The sequence below is a fragment of the Salvelinus sp. IW2-2015 genome, linkage group LG1 (genome assembly GCF_002910315.2).
Source record: "Salvelinus sp. IW2-2015 linkage group LG1, ASM291031v2, whole genome shotgun sequence".
NCBI lineage: Eukaryota > Metazoa > Chordata > Actinopteri > Salmoniformes > Salmonidae > Salvelinus > Salvelinus sp. IW2-2015.
The window spans coordinates 12982882-12999008 of NC_036838.1; the positions used below are offsets into that span (position 1 = coordinate 12982882).

At 42.5% G+C, this 16127-nt stretch overlaps 1 protein-coding gene across 4 annotated transcripts in view; it reads left to right on the forward strand.

The window, feature by feature from the left end:
- Positions 1–222: 222 nt before the first annotated feature.
- The window catches only part of rbl1 (retinoblastoma-like 1 (p107)), a 38405-nt gene continuing 22500 nt past the window's right edge, over positions 223–16127 (forward strand). For all 4 annotated transcript variants that reach the window (XM_023983780.2, XM_023983789.2, XM_023983798.2 and 1 more), the window contains exons 1-5: positions 223–479; positions 11262–11395; positions 13362–13562; positions 14988–15052; positions 15182–15310. In XM_023983780.2, coding sequence (XP_023839548.1) covers positions 321–479; positions 11262–11395; positions 13362–13562; positions 14988–15052; positions 15182–15310 — 688 coding nt within the window. In that variant the 5' untranslated portion in view covers positions 223–320. The remainder of the gene's footprint in view (positions 480–11261; positions 11396–13361; positions 13563–14987; positions 15053–15181; positions 15311–16127) is intronic.

Below are 16127 nucleotides of genomic sequence, written 5' to 3' on the forward strand. Positions count from 1 at the left end.
GTTCCCACATGTACTTCCTGTATTGATTTGTTGTTGATAAAAAATATATACAAAATAAAAGGGCTGAGGTGACAGGGTGTGTCTTTTAAGTGTTTGGACTGCACACTTTGATTTTGAAACGCAACCCCTGTTTACGTTCCTTTGTTTGCCCTTTGGGGCCTTTACTCATTGGTCGGAAAGGATCCGTTTTCGCGCCAATTGCACCACGGTGCATTGTGGGAATTGAATGACCGGTGGTCTGTTTGTAGTGTCTCGACTGCTTTGTTGACATAGATAGCTATATATTTTAATTTCTCTGCCACTGTAACTTAGATTTACAAATGCGGGGAGACGAGTCAGATTCCGACTCCGGGCGGACGGACGAGAGTTCCGTCCGAAAGAGCTTGGAAATGCTTTGTCAGGAGCTGAATATGGACGAACAGACGGCATCTGAAGCAATGCAAAACTTCAAGTCGATTTGGAATACATACACACTGGAGGTAAACTAGCTAACTAACAGTAGCTAGCTATATTATTAAACTAGGTAGTTAATAGTTTTAGATATACGTAGCCTCTTAGCGTTACTTTGTTTAGGACGTTGGGATCAGATATTGTGGGATCAACAATGCGGCCGGACATGGACGGTCTTAACTCTCCTGTCGCGTGTGTTTAGCGTAACGTAAATGTTAAGCTATTATCCCCTCTTCATATTTGGTAACGTTAGTTGTGTTAGCAATGTTACTAACGTCGTTCGTTTTGAAAGTTAGTTGGTTAGCGCATATAGCCATTAGCTAGCTAACGTTAGCTGAACATAGTAAATAACACTTATTTTCCATCAACCAGCCCACTTGCCAAGGCAGGGAACTGGTAATTTGCGAAATCGGTCACAATGCTAGATATCAGGTTGGCTATCTATTTAGCTAACTAGTTTGCTACCTTTTTGTTTTGTCTGATCATTTGGGAACACACCAGTCGCGGTCAGTTCCGTTAAAGATTATGGAGGACGATTTTTTATGAGCTCAATGTAACTGTCTCCTTTAAGTCCATTATTGGGCAAACGTTACTCCTTCTAGTCCACGGACCTAACATGTTCTGTTTTAAAGGGAAATTGGTTGTTGAAGCCAAATACTCCATGTAATTGTGAATCGATTCTCATTTGCGGTACGGTTCTATAAACAAATCTTTCTACTTTCATATCACTTCAAAGATAATTTCACAACTTCAAAATGCACACTTACTGTATGTACACTGCTTTAGCTAGTTTTAACCAACAATTTATATATACAGCAGATTACTGATAGGGGGCGCTGTGTACCGAACCTCCATCTTGGCACGTCACCTCAGCTTCCAAAACGGAAGCTTTAGAAATGCATTTATTAATGTCTCCGTTCGTTTTTTCCCCACGTATTCTATTAGACAATATTAATGCAGATTTTTTTTATTGTTGTGAGTTTAACATAAAAATACAAAATAACATGTTGAATAATTTTTATTTTATTTTTTTACTTAAAGTATATTTTTTAGATGGCTAATTTTACTGTCCCCACGACGTGTAAGAGTAAATGTATAATTATTGAATTAATTGATTTGGCCAAGTGCAACTGCGGTCTCTGTTCAGTGCGCTCTCTGCTTAGCAGCGGTGTCTGCTCAGTTTGGCAGCTGCACGAGTGGGAGATGCCCGTGTGCTTTGCGGTTTACCAGATCTTTTTTCTGGGGTTTTCTTGGAAGATCACCCCGACACACGCTGCAGCGCTGTCGTTCAACAGCAGATGATGCGCTGTAAGCCAATGATTTGTCATTCCCACTCGCCAAATGGACTCATGCTCGCAACAAGTTCTGACTGAGCTCAATTCTCAATGAAAAGTCAATACACCGATGAGTTTCTCTTTCATACAAGCGTTGAGAATTTATGAAGAGCTCCTTAAATGTGTTTTGTGTGGGGAAGTGCTTAGTAATGAGTCAATCAAAATAAACAAATTCGTATAACGACACGTCCTGATTAAACATCCACAGCATGACGGTATACCCAGGGAATTCTTTCAGAACAGGTCAGAATGCTTCAGGAAACAGTACTTCGACAGTGGAAAAGTAAGTCGGCCAGCAAGGCATTGTTGTCCTTTTATAAAAGACAATAAGCAGAAATAAGGGAGTACTATCTAATAGGAGTATTGGATTCTCTTTCAAACAATCCCCTGGCCTTTTACACAGCTAATAGCTAATGTTAGCCAAAGCAAGTTCAAGTTGAAAACAAGTCTAGGTTGGAACAGTTACTGTTAAAGTACAAGTCATTTTTATGGCCACTACGAGCGCCGCTTCGGGATGAGCGTTTTCTTGTTTGCTTATGTCCTTAGTTGGTTGAGTGTGGTCTTAGTGCCAGCATCTGGCAATAGACAGCTATGAATAATATAAACTCAGAGACGTCACTTTTTCAGGGCCCTGTCTTTCAAAGATAATTTGTAAAAATCCAAATCGCATCACAGATCTTCATTGTAAATGGTTTAAACGCTGTTTCCCATGCTTGTTCAATGAACCATAAACAATTAATGATCATGTACCTGTGGAACGGTCGTTAGGACACTAACAGCTTACAGACGGTAGGCAATTAAGGTCACAGTTTTGAAAACTTAGGACACAAAAGAGACCTAACAGGCATGCTGCAAGAAGGCATGGGGACTGCAGATGTGGCCAGGGCAATAAATTGCAGTGTCCGTACTGTGAGACGCCTAATACATAGCTACAGGGAGACAGGACGGACAGCTGATCGTCCTCGCAGTGGCAGACCACGTGTAACAACACCTGCACAGGATCGGTACATCCGAACATCACACCTGCAGGAGAGGTACAGGATGGCAACAACAACTGCCCGAGTTACACCAGGAACGCACAATCCCGCCATCAGTGCTCAGACTCTCCGCAACAGGCTGAGAGAGTCTGGACTGAGTGCTTGTAGGCCTGTTGTAAAGGCAGGTCCTCATCAGACATCACTGGCAACAACGTTGCCTATGGGCACAAACCTGCCGTCGCTGGACCAGACAGGACTGGAAAGTGCTCTTTTCTGAGTGGCGGTTTTGTCTCACCACGGGTGATGGTCGGTTTCGCGTTTATCGTCGAAGGAATGAGCGTTACATCGAGGCCAGTGCTCTGGAGCGGGATCGATTTGTTACATTTTGTTACAGTACAGCCTTGTTCTAAAACATATATATATATATTTTTTTTTTATCTCATCAATCTACACACAGTACCCCATAATGACAAAGCAAAAACAGGTTTTTAGAAATGTATGAAAAATAATAAACAAATACCTATTCACACCCTTTCCTAATGAGACTTGCATTTGAGCTCCGGTGCATCCTGTTTCCATTGATCATCCTTGATGTTTCTACAACTTGATTGGAGTCCACCTGTGGTAAATTCAGTTAATTGGACATGATTTGGAAAGGCACACACCTGTCTATATGAAGGTCCCACAGTTGACAGTACATGTCAGAGCAAAAACCAAGCCATGAGGTCAAAGGAATTGTCCGTGGAGCTCAGAGACAGGATTGTGTCGAGGCACAGATCTGGGAAAGGGTACCAAAAAAATTCTGCAGTTTTGAAGATCCCCAAGAACACAGCGGCCCCCATCATTCTTAAATGGAAGAATTTTGGAACCGCCAAGACTCTTCCTAGACCTGGCCAAACTGAGCAATCGGGGGAGAAGAACCCGATGGTCGTTTTGACATGGCTCCATGAAAATACTTAGGAAATGTGATATGTACACTATCGCTCAAAAATTTGGGGTCACGTAGAAATGTCCTTGTTTTTGAAAGAAAAGAAGGGGGAAAAATTGCCATTTTTTAAAATAACATCAAATTGGCCATAAATACAGTATAGACATTGTTAATGTTGTAAATGACTATTGTAGCTGGAAATGACAGCTTTTTAATGGAATATCTACATAGGCGTACAGAGGCCCATTATCAGCAACCATGTGTTCCAATGGCATGTTGTGTTAGCTAATCCAAGTTTCCATTTTACAAGACTAATTGATCATAATTTTGCAATTGTTAGCACAGCTGAAAACTCTTGTTCTGGTTTTAAAGAAGCAATAAAACTGGCCTTTTAGACTAGTTGAGTATCTGGAGCATTAGCATTTGTGGGTTCGATTACAGTCTCAGAATGGCCAGAAACAAATAACTTTCTTCTGAAACTCGTGTTGCTATTAAGACTAAACAGGATGTGCTCTTAGGCCTACATAGGGTTGCACATTTTGCGGAATATTCAGAGGTGGGACCTTTCTGTTGAAATTAACGGGAATATATGGGCGTTAACAGGAATATATTTTTGAATTAATGGAAATATATGAAAAATAATATTAATACATTTAAATGTAGATGTTTTTGGCATTGGATATATTTACTATTTCATATTGAGACCTAAACCTTTTACTGTATCATAATCGTTGTCAGGCTCAAATTTGCCCGGATGGACTCCAATTTTTCAACCCTTGTATTGGCCAGCCTGTTGTGTGCTTTGGTGTGTGTGTGTTCCCAAACAAGGACCAGTTGTGCTCGGAGGTGGCTGATGTTGGTGGGATTTGGAGGATGATGGAGGCAACAGGGGAAAGTGCCTCAGATCCACAAAGTCCCTTCCACCAGGTGGCTGATGAGACGTTGGCACGACCTCCATATTGCATCTCCATCCCATGCTCTTGCTTGGAAGTGTTCTTCGCCAGACTGCCAAGAACCTTGCCCTCATTCAGGCCAAGGTGGTGTGACACGGTAGTGATGACACCATAGGCCTTGTTGATTTCTGAACCTGACATGATGCTCTTGCCAGCATACTTGGGATCCAACATGTATGCTGCGACATGTCTTCACGCTTTGATGTATTTCAGAACTGCAGTTTCCTCTGCTTGGAGCAACAGTGAAGTGGGCAGGGCAGTACGGATTTCTTCTCTTACATCCCACTAAGCATAAACCAGATGGGATGGCGTATCACTGCAGAATGCTGTGGTAGCCATGATGGTTAATTGTGCCTTGAATTCTAAATAAATCACAGACGGTGTCACTAGCAAATCACCATCACACCTCCACACTTCACGGTGGTAACTACACATGCAGAAATCATTCGTTCACCTGCTTGGCGTCTCCGTTAACCAATCCGTTAACCATTAACTCAGTAACCTGGGGCACCACAGGAAAAGTTTGTTTAATGAGTTGACGATTCCTGATTAACTCAAAGAATATCGTTTTCAAAGCAGTCACTTAATTAATTTCATCAGCCGCATTATGAAAGTTTATAATTTGTAAATCTGCACAAACCCGGGTCTCATTAAATTGTTCTGTACCACACAAATTGAGTATTTATTTACTAACAAGCTAAATGATAACATAAGATACACGAACACACACAGTCTAGGCTATTGATTAGAACTTAGTACAATGGCAACAGGTCCCTAGCAGACCAGCACAATATGACACGTGTTTCACAAGATGGAGATTTAAAGAGCGAGAAAAGCACTCTTGGATACATTTGTAAACTATGCTTAGTTTAACCCTAACACCTTGCCCCAAACTGCTGCTCTTATGGGTCAGAATTATAATGGATGTATTTACGTGTTGAAGGTCTCCATTGGGTATCTCTTCGTGGAATGAGTTCCACTTAGTGGGATAGGTTTGGCCGACGCCCTTTTCTTTCGTTACTGGGTGTAAGTCTCAGACATCGTGTAGACAATCAATGTACTTTATCTTGGTTGTCGGTTTCCTTGCACCTGTTCTGTGAGAGTAGTCTTCTGAGGAGGCTAATCAGCCGTGTCGACGCTCCCATCTTGGGTAGGAGAGCCGTGTAGACTACCAATGATTTGAAGAGAATAACCGGTTGGTCCTTCTTGAATTCACCTTAGATACCGTGCTTCTTAGATACAGAATAGCTACTCCACCATAAACTTGAATGTTCCGAGATTTTCTTTGTCTTCAACCTCGTGTTGCATTTCGGGGTCACGACAAGTCGTAAACCTTGGCTGCAGCGCGTGGTGAACTTATTCTGAATGTAAATTCTTAACTCGCATGTTTTATGCCCTCGGGTCACGAGGCGTTTCCGTCTTTGACATGCTCTCTGGGTTCCCTGGGGCGTATCTCGTTTCAAGGTATTAGGATTTAGTAGGATCTCATTTAGACATAAAATCAGTCTTATCGTCACCAAACCGTTCTCTTTCATCTGGATATTCTCTACACAACAAAGTATGTAAACAGCACATATACATTATGAGAACTCAAGTTACAATGTTTCCGTCATAACATCTTTGTTTAACTATTAATAACATCGACATTCATTTTCATATTCCATCTACCATTGTTACCACCATTTTGTCTGATGAAATATAATGTCCAAAGTCCATTTATTTGATCTTTATTTTCGAGCTGTAAACTCTAAGGCACACACATTAGAGACTAGGATGGAGTTGGGCTGCTGCCTTATACTTTACGATGGGTGTAAGGTCATAACCCCCCAAGTTTCCAAGTTTCAAACTTGTTCTCAAATGCCATTGAAATGGCAGCAGCGGTATGAGAACCAGCACATTCTTGAGCATGCAAAATGGCTTTCCTCCGTACTAAATCCTCGTCGACCCACTGTGCTGTCAGACTCCGCATGCTCATGAGGCTGACATTGCTGGTCCAAATGTCAGTCGTGAAGCTAATAGCAGTGACGCCCATAGCAAATAGCTCATTGATGTGCGTTTTCAACAATACTGTGTAACTCCGGTAGGGCAACATCTGAAAAATAGTGCCTACTTGGTAGTGTGTACTGGGGCTCGAGGTGATCAACCAAAAAGCCAACATCATCCACGACAGAGAACGCAAAAGCCGACATCATCCACGACAGAGAACGGTTGATGAATTCCATTATCGCGGCGTTAATGGATTTGGCCTTTGAGTTGTCTCGCTGAAATGTTCGTTGTCTTTCAAATGACTGCTAGACTTGTTGACTGCTTAATCCACACAGCAGACATAGTGGGCTAGGTTAGGAATGCTGTGTTGCACATTTAGCTCTGTATTTTTTGTGTGGCGTCATTACATTGTCTACCTACGTTATATAGGTATGCACGTCAGCTTTGACATTCGTTTTGCACATCGGGGGGGGTTCTACTAAGCAAAAAAATAATAATAAGATGGTCATACCAAGGATCATTTTTCTATTTGATTTTGGACCCCTTAGGGTATCAAAGAATTATATAGCAAAAGTATTTGAAACATAAAATTTGGCATCAATGCTATTAGGGAAAAGGAAAGGGGGATACCTAGTCAGTTGTACAACTGAATGCATTCAACTAAACTGTGTTTACCACATATAACCCAACCCCTCTGAATCAGAGAGGTGCGGTGGGCTGCCTTAATTGACATCCACATCATCGGCGTCCGGGGATTCGATCCAGAAACCTTTCGGTTACTGGCCCTATGCTCCTACCCTCCAGGGTACCTGCCAGTCCATAGAAACACATTTAATAACAGATTCACTACATGGAACAACATATAGTCTCAAAAGGAAGTTTGTTCTGAAGTGTCTGTCATCTATCTGAGAGATATAATTTCAATATCAGGAAACTATAAAAAGTTATAGCATAACTTATGGCTAGGGGTTCTGCTGGCGGAACGTTTCGACAACATTGCAGAAATGTAATTATTATAAATATTTAACTTTAATTAAATCAGAAGTGCAATACACCAAATCAAAGCTAAACCTCCTGTTAATCTAGCCACCGTGTCAGATTTCAAAAAGGCTTTACTGCAAAAGCAAACCATGAAATTATCGATCAGCAGACAAAACATTACATAGTTACCAGCCAAGTAGATTAGTCACGAAAGTCAGAAATAGCAATAAAATGAATCAATTACCTTTGAAGATCTTCTTTTGGCAATACTAAAGGTCGATAAAATCCATTTTTATAGCCTAACACGAAACATTTTGTAAACGACTTGTCGTTAATTCAGTGTCCTTCAACTTTGGACGTAACATTCGACGTAATTACTCACTCTAAACGGACGTTTCTCGAGTCATGGTTGGTTTCATTGCAATCCTCTGTTTGTTAGTAACACAGCCATACTTCATGGTTCTTTTCCCGGGACATATTGACCGAAAGGAACTGATTTGAACACACCAAACTATGTCCTCATTGCGCACCAATGATATGACCAGTGCTTCGTGGATTGACTGTATTTCGGACCAATGACCACTGATCGTCTTGAAATCTAGCTTGGTAGATAGCCAATGAGCTGAGGTAAACGGAAATATGTAATGGTTCTATCCGGGAAGACCAGCCTTTGTTTGAAACTCGAGCGTAAACACAGACATTCGCCATAAAAAATTCTACCTGTAGCAGCCACGCTGGTTACGCGTAGCAGTATTGTTTTGAGAGCATTTTCTGCTGTTATACCTGAAGAATTATGGCGAGTAAATCTGTAAAATCAAAGGCAAAGTCTAAATATACAGATCGACACGATATTATTGAAGAAATTGATAGGGAAAGTGACAGTGAGTTACTCTTAGATGATTCGGATAGTGAGAATACTTTTGACTCTCAAATTGAAGAGATGTTCTTGTACGCAGAAGATGCAGTGTTGGACTGGTAAGTACCGTTGTTTAAAATTAATAATATCAAATATTATTCATTTGAGTTGTCTTGGAGATATTTTTATTTTATTTGCCATATACAAAAATATAATCAGTAATGAAATGTGTGAAGTACACATTGCTTTACATTGTGGGTGGGTGTATATCTGTGTGTTTCTATATTAGATATTTTTTTACATTTTATTTTATCTAAACATGGAATGGAACAGCACCTCACCATAGTGATTGTTTCCCTACTCTATATATAATCTGTGTCTGTGTCTTTATTTCACAGTCCCAGCGATTCTGATTGGGAGCACATACTGCCAAGGTGCCCATCCCCCACTGAAGCTGGTTCGTCCAGCCGGACCCCTGCTGTCTCCGGCACCACACGTACCCCCGCCCGGCCATCTAGAGGTGTGAAGTCGGTGACAAAGAAGCGGAGGAAGGGAATTGTGGAACCTGCTGGCAGAGCGATGGAGGGGCGATGGCACTCTGTGCTGGAGGCGGATGTGGCCCCACCACCTCCAATATTCAGACCGAAAGGACCACCAGGACCTCAGCTGGACATGTCCTCAAAGTACAGCCCCATGCAACTTTTTCAGTTTTTTTCCCCCTCGGCAGTTGTTGATTCCCTGGTGTTGAACACTAATAAGTACGGAGCTAAGAAGCAGGCAGCCAAGAAAGAGACATGGAAGCCCATTTCCATGTCAGATCTTTTTTGTTACCTTTCAATGGTCATTTACATGAGTCTTGTAAAGCTAAAAACCCTGAAGGACTACTGGAAAACTGCACCCCTCTATCAACTGCCCTTTTCCACCACTTTCATGTCATGCAAAAGGTTTCTGACAATCTCACGGGTGCTTCATATCAGTGACCCAAAAGTTGATGAGGACAACGAGAAGAAGCGAGGCACAGCAAGGTTTGATAGGCTCTGATATATAAAACCTCTCTACCACAACATCGTTGAGGCCTGCAAGACCTATTTTCAGCCTGCCCAGAACCTTTCCATAGATGAGAGGATGGTAGCCTCAAAGGCCAGGATTGGCCTAAAACAATACATGTGTAACAAACCAACTAAATTGGGTTACAAACTGTTTGTTTTGGCTGATTCTGCGTGTGCATACACGTGCAATTTTTTTGTTTGAGGGGAAGAGCAGTTGTGCGACCGGTAAGGGACTTAGCTATGATTCCGTTATGGAGTTATTCGATTTTCAGCTGCTAGGGAAGGGCTACAAACTGTTTATGGACAACTTCTACACAAGCCCTACCCTGCTCACAGACCTGAGGAGGCTGGAGGTGTGGGCCTGTGGCACCATTCGGACCAACAGAGTGGGATTTCCGAAAACCAGGGTGAATAACATGCCTAAGCGGGCTGATCAGGGTACCACGAGATGGATTCGTGAGGATGGCCTGCTCTTTGAAGTGGATGGATACCAGAGAGGTGGTCATGTGCGCCACTGTCCACAAGTCCTTCAGTGGCGAACACGTCGTCAGGCGTGTGAAGAACGCTACTGGGGCATGGACCACCAAAAATGTCCCCATTCCAGCTGCTGTGAAGGACTACAACAAGAGCATGGGAGGTGTGGACCTGTCAGACGCGCTGATAGGCTACTATAATGTTCTCCACAAGACCATGAAATGGTACAAGACATTGTTTTATCATTTCATTGACATTGCTGTGGTGAATGCCTTCATATTCCAGAAGGAAATGGCTAAGAGCTGTGGACAGCCCAACCATCTCACAGCTAGCCTTCAGAGAGCTGCTCATCCAGGAGATTGCTAGCTACAGCAAGTCCACTGCAGCACCTTCTGTCCCCTCTACCTCTGTCCCTTCTGCTCCTTCAACCAGTGTTGAATCCATTGCTGCAGGCAGGAATGTGCCTCAGGGCAAAAAGGGCTCAGTAGGGAGGATTCGTTGTGCTCTTTGCCACAAGAAATCCCCRGTCACCTGCACCACTTGTTCGGTGACCCTCTGCTTCACACCAGAAAGAGACTGCTATGGGCCTTGGCATCAGCAGCACAATATTGTGTAGAGGACTGAGGGTCTTCACAATATTGTACATTGAAAGTGTAAATAGTTACCCTTGTTATTTTTTTGTTTTTTGAAATGTTCATTTTTTGGTTTGTTTTTACATTTTTCAACAAAACATTTTTTGGGGGGTATGTTAGAATACATTTTTTGTATATAGTTATTTGCATCAATGTACCAATTCGGCCACTTGGGTACATTTGGGAAACTTGTGAGGGACACCTGGGTGACTTCATGCTCAATGTCATGTACCTCACTCATTCCTGAAGGTATCTTTCTGAAACTTTGGTCAAATACTGTTGCCCTTCTTTGAAATTATCCCCAGCATCATATCTGAATGTTTGGCTGTTCTTGTTCATTTGAAAGATGCAACAACAATAAAAGAACAGAAAACGTCTTTATTTCCTTGTATTTTCTTCTACCAGATCTATTGTGTTATATTCTCCTGCATTCAATTCACATTTCCACAAACTTCAGAGTGTTTCCTTTCACATGATACCAAGAATATGCATATCCTTGTTTCTGGGCCTGAGCTACAGGCAGTTAGATTAGGGTATGTCTTCAGGTGGAAATTGAGAAAAGGGGGGTGCTATCCCAAACAGGATAAAGCACTGTGACTTACTGTCATTTGCCATACACTTCTGACTTGTCTTTCTTTCAGGGGGAAGTAGTTCATTGGCTAGCCTGCTCTCTCTATGCAGCCTGCAGAAAGGGCTCCACACCCACTGTGGGTAAGGGGGTGATGGAAGGCAACTGTGTGTCCCTGACTCGAATACTCAGGACGTCAAAACTGAGGTCAGTGATAAGAGGCTTGGTCCCCAAACCTCCCACATGTCTACAGTGCCTTCAGAAAGTATTCACACCTTTTACTTTTTCCAAACTAATAAAAAATGTATTGAGTCAACCCCTTTATGTTATGGCAAGCCAAAATAAGTTCAGGAATAAACATTTGCTTAACAAGTCATATGTTGCATGGACTAATAGTGTTTAGCATAATTTTTTGTATGTCTCTATACCGTGCACACACAATTATTTGTAAGGTCCCTCGGTCAAGCAGGGACTTTCAAACACAGATTCAACCACAAAGACCAGGGAGGTTTTCCAATGCCTCGCAAATAAGGACACCTATTGGTTTTTAAAAAGCTCACCTTTAAATCTTTTTGAGCATGGTGAAGTTATTAATTGCACTTTGGATGGTGTATCAATACGCCCAATCACTACAGAGATACAGGCATCCTTCCTAACTCAGGTTGACGGAGAGGTTGGAAACCGGTCGTGGATTTCACCACGAGGCCAATGGTGACTTTGAAGCAGTTACGAGTTTTATGGCCGTGATAGGAGAACTTTGTAGTTAATCCAAAATACATAATACAAATATTCTAGAACTTGCATCCTGTTTGCATCAACTCACTAAAGTAATACTGCAAAACATGTGGGGTCCTGATTACAAAGTGTTATGTTCGGGTCAAATTTAATACAACACATGACTGAGTACCACTCTCCATATTTTCAAGCATAGTGGTGGCTGAATCATGTAATGGGTATGCTAGTAATCGTTAAGGACTGGAGTTTCAAGATAAGAAATTAACTGAATGGAACTAAGCACAGTCAAAATCCTAGAGGATAACCTGGTTGTCTGCTTTCCACCAGACACTGGGTGATTTAATTCACTTTTCAGCAGGACAATAACCTAAAACACAAGGCCAAATCTACACTGGAGTTGCTTACCAAGAAGACAATGAATGTTCCCGAGTGGCCGAGTTAGTTTTGACTTAAATTTGCTTAAATCTATGGCAAGACTTAAATTGTCAATTTGAAAGAGCTTGAATTTAGAAAATAATGGACACATTTTGTACTGTTGGGTTCTGAGAATATGAAGATAAACTTAGTCATGTCACTGATGGAGTGCTTAGGTTTAGAGGGTCTACACCAGAAGTTAAGGGTCATTGGAGGAAAGTATATAGTGTGTGCAACTAAGCTAGGAATGTGTTGAGTGCAGGGAAGCGAGTACATGTGGCAGGCATTTGATAAGGGGAGATGGGTGGATATCTTAGAAACTAACAATGTCACTGAGGGAGAGAGGGTAATGTATAACGTTTACATTGTCAGTATATGTTGTTAGCCATCAGGGATGGAGAAGAGAGACAGTCTGGTATCAATAACCATGACAGCCTTGAGTTGGGGAGGAGTGAGTACTTTGAGTTAGAGGTTAGATGAAGTGAAGAAGAACAGGTATCACTAAGGTTCTGTCTAGCAGCAGAGATGCATTGGCTGTTCAGTTGTGGAGGAGGAGACTCAGCCTAGGAGAAAGGGTTAAATATTAGTGCTTGTGTGAATTTTTTTGTTGTAGCTTCTCTAGTGTCTGTGAGTTATTTACTCTGAACAATTAGAACCTAACAGTACAATCCATGTGTGAAAAGCTTTTTAGGGACTTACCTAGAAAGACTCACAGCTGTAATCACTGTCAAAGGTGATTCTAACCAGTATTGAATATGTATGTAAATGAGATATTTCTATTTCATTTTCAATAAATTTGCTAACATTTTTAAAAACATGTTGTCACTTGGTCATTATGGGTTATTGTGTTTAGATGGATGAGAAACACCCCTCAATGTAATCCATTTTTAATTCAGGCTTTAACAAAACAAAATGTGTTTTGGGTCAAGGGTATGAATACTGTGATGGCACTGTTTATGTGCACTATATGATTCGTTCCATAACTCGTAAGTTAATGTCATTTATTTTCATACATTGGTTTCAGTTTGATTCAGTTCTTCAACAAGATGAAGAAATGGTCGGATATGTCCAACTTATCTCAGGAATTTCGGAATCGCATGGGCCGCCTGGAGAGAACCTTTGAAGTGTCAACTGTGATCTTTCGGAAGTTTGAGCCCATATTCATGGACATGTTCCAGGATCCTCAAGGGGAGCCCCCACGACAGCCTAGGAGCAGAAAACACAGGTATAGCCCTTACACCTCTCTCTCTCTAGCCCCATTTTTTTTTCTGCCTCTCTCTGTCCTTCTCTCTCCCTCTGTCTCTCTGTTTGTTTGTCTGGCCCTCTCTGTCTGTCCGCCTCCCTTTAGTTCTAAAATAAAGCAAGCCTTAAATAATTAGCTTAAATAAACTGTTCCATTTCGGAAATTGCATTCACAAATGAATGCGACTGTTTTTAGTGTTTGCTGTAATACAACAGACTCTCTGGTACACTTCTAATTTATTTAGTAGTGTTTACATTGCTCCAAACAGTCAGAAACATTGTTGTAATCTATACAGCACCTGTTTGGCACACACAATATGCACGCAGCCCTCGGTCCTTACAGAAAAATAAGTTATCCAGTATTTTCCACAACTAGTCAAATTGAATCCGAACATCTGACTTTCCCTTTACCTCCTAAGCAACCAGTAAACATTTCCCTTTTCGAGTTTGTCACGTCCTCTGCATCCATTGTGTTGTCACGTGTTACGGTGTTCAGAGTTTGTTATAGGTGTTGCTCGCGGTTTGTGCAAGAAAACAATAACTGATTCAATAAATTGAATTAAGTTTTGTGCATAAGCTATGTATGAATGGCCTACAAGTAGCTTATCAACTTTCACAGTGAATGCTTTTGTTTGTTTTGTGCATATGAATTGAATAAGAACCTCCAGGCTTCCGACATAACCATCTATTTTATAAAAAAGAAAAGTAAAAAACGTATCCCGTCTGAATCGTCCTCTGGAATAATGCTCTCTCGCTGTCTGTCGGGCGCTCTCGCGCTGTCGGCTATGTCGGTCGGGCGCTCGCTCGCTGTCTGTCAGGCGCTCTCTCGCTGTCTGTCGGGCGCTCTCTCGTTGTCTGTCGGGCGCTCTCTCGCTGTCTGTCGGGCGCTCTCTCGCTGTCTGTCGGTCGGGCGCTCTCGCGCTGTCTGCCGGGCGCTCGCTCGATCTCGCGCTGTCTGCCGGGCGCTCGCTCGATCTCGCGCTGTCTGCCGGGCGCTCGCTCGAGTCTGCGCGCTGTCCTGCCGGGCGGCTCGCTCGATGTCTCGCGCTGTCTGCCGGGCGCTCGCGTCGATCTTCTGCGCTGTCTGCCGGGCCGCTCGCTCGATCTCCGCTGTCTGCCGGCGCGTCGCTCGAATCTCGCGCTGTCTGCGGCGCTCGCTGCGATCTCCGCGCTGTCCTGCCGGGCGCCTGCGCGTCGATTCTCAGGCGCTGTCTGCCGGGCGCTCGCTCGATCTCGCGCTGTCTGCCGGGCGCTCGCTCGATCTCGCGCTGTCTGCCGGGCGCTCTCTATTTACCAAAGAGAGATCTCATCACTTTTGAATTATTCATTGCAAGTTTCAGACGACTGCATGAAATGCTAACTATGACATCCCATAATGGAAACCTTATCTCCCCTTTCACTATGTTAGGCGCCTGCCCTGTCACGTCAGCGATGTATTCAAATTCTGCTGGACCCTGTTTGTGTACACTAAAGGTAAGCTAGGAAATGTAATCAGTTTTCTTTTGCATGTTTTAACCAATGTGGGAAATTCTGTTTAATTTAACCCAATGTCTTCAGTCCCACCTATTAGTGACACAATCTACTCCCCGATTGTGATTGTAGGAAATTTCCGTATGATTGGCGATGACTTGGTGAACTCATACCACCTCCTGCTCTGCTGCTTGGACTTGGTGTTTGGAAATGCCCTGCTATGCTCCAACAGGAAAGACCTTGTCAACCCACTTTTCAAAGGTAGCATGCTGTAATAGACGTAAAAGTAGGGCTGGACGACATGGCAAATAAATTATCACTATATAGATAATGATAATTATCACGATATTAATCAAATAATGTTTAAAAGGTGCATATCCGCTTCAGACTCAAGAATGCCTGAACAAACCAAAGGCTTTAATGTTTCTTATTAAAGTAGTAGAACTCACAAATAACATTTAACTGTAAACCCTTACAAGTTATGAACAATAAACAAAAAATATGCATTATAACTGTTAGCCTAATGGCACATAAGAGTTGAAGTTGGGGTAGTTGTTTTAAAAGTTAAAAGCAAGAAAGACAAGTCTGTCTATGGTCTCTGGCTTTAAAGCTGCCCTATGGCAGGTCACGTTGCCACCTGTGCTAAAAACACACTCAGGGGGAGCTGGTCGCAGGAATGCACAGGTAGTGCTTTGCCAGGTGGCTGACTTTGGGAAAGTTGTTTTTGGTTGATCTTCCACCAGTCCAGTGGATTGGTTTCACTCTCTGCATCAGGAGACTGAAGGTAGCAGCTGAGTTTCAGTAAGACCTGTGGTGGTGGAGCATAGCTTTTTGAAAAACAACTGCCCAGTGACTTTCTCTTTTTAGCTGGCAGTTGTGGTGAAGCAGCAGCAACGTCTCCATGTGCTGGGCTTGGGTTTTCATGTCACTCATTGACCATCTCTGAGACAGCTCTTGCTTTTATGTGGCCCACCTTCTCCTCTTTGATGTAATGTGTTTTAAACCAATGGTCGACCAACGAGGCAATGTCCAGGAGGTCATCTGTGGCTAGGTCATCATATTTCTCATTCAGATAGTC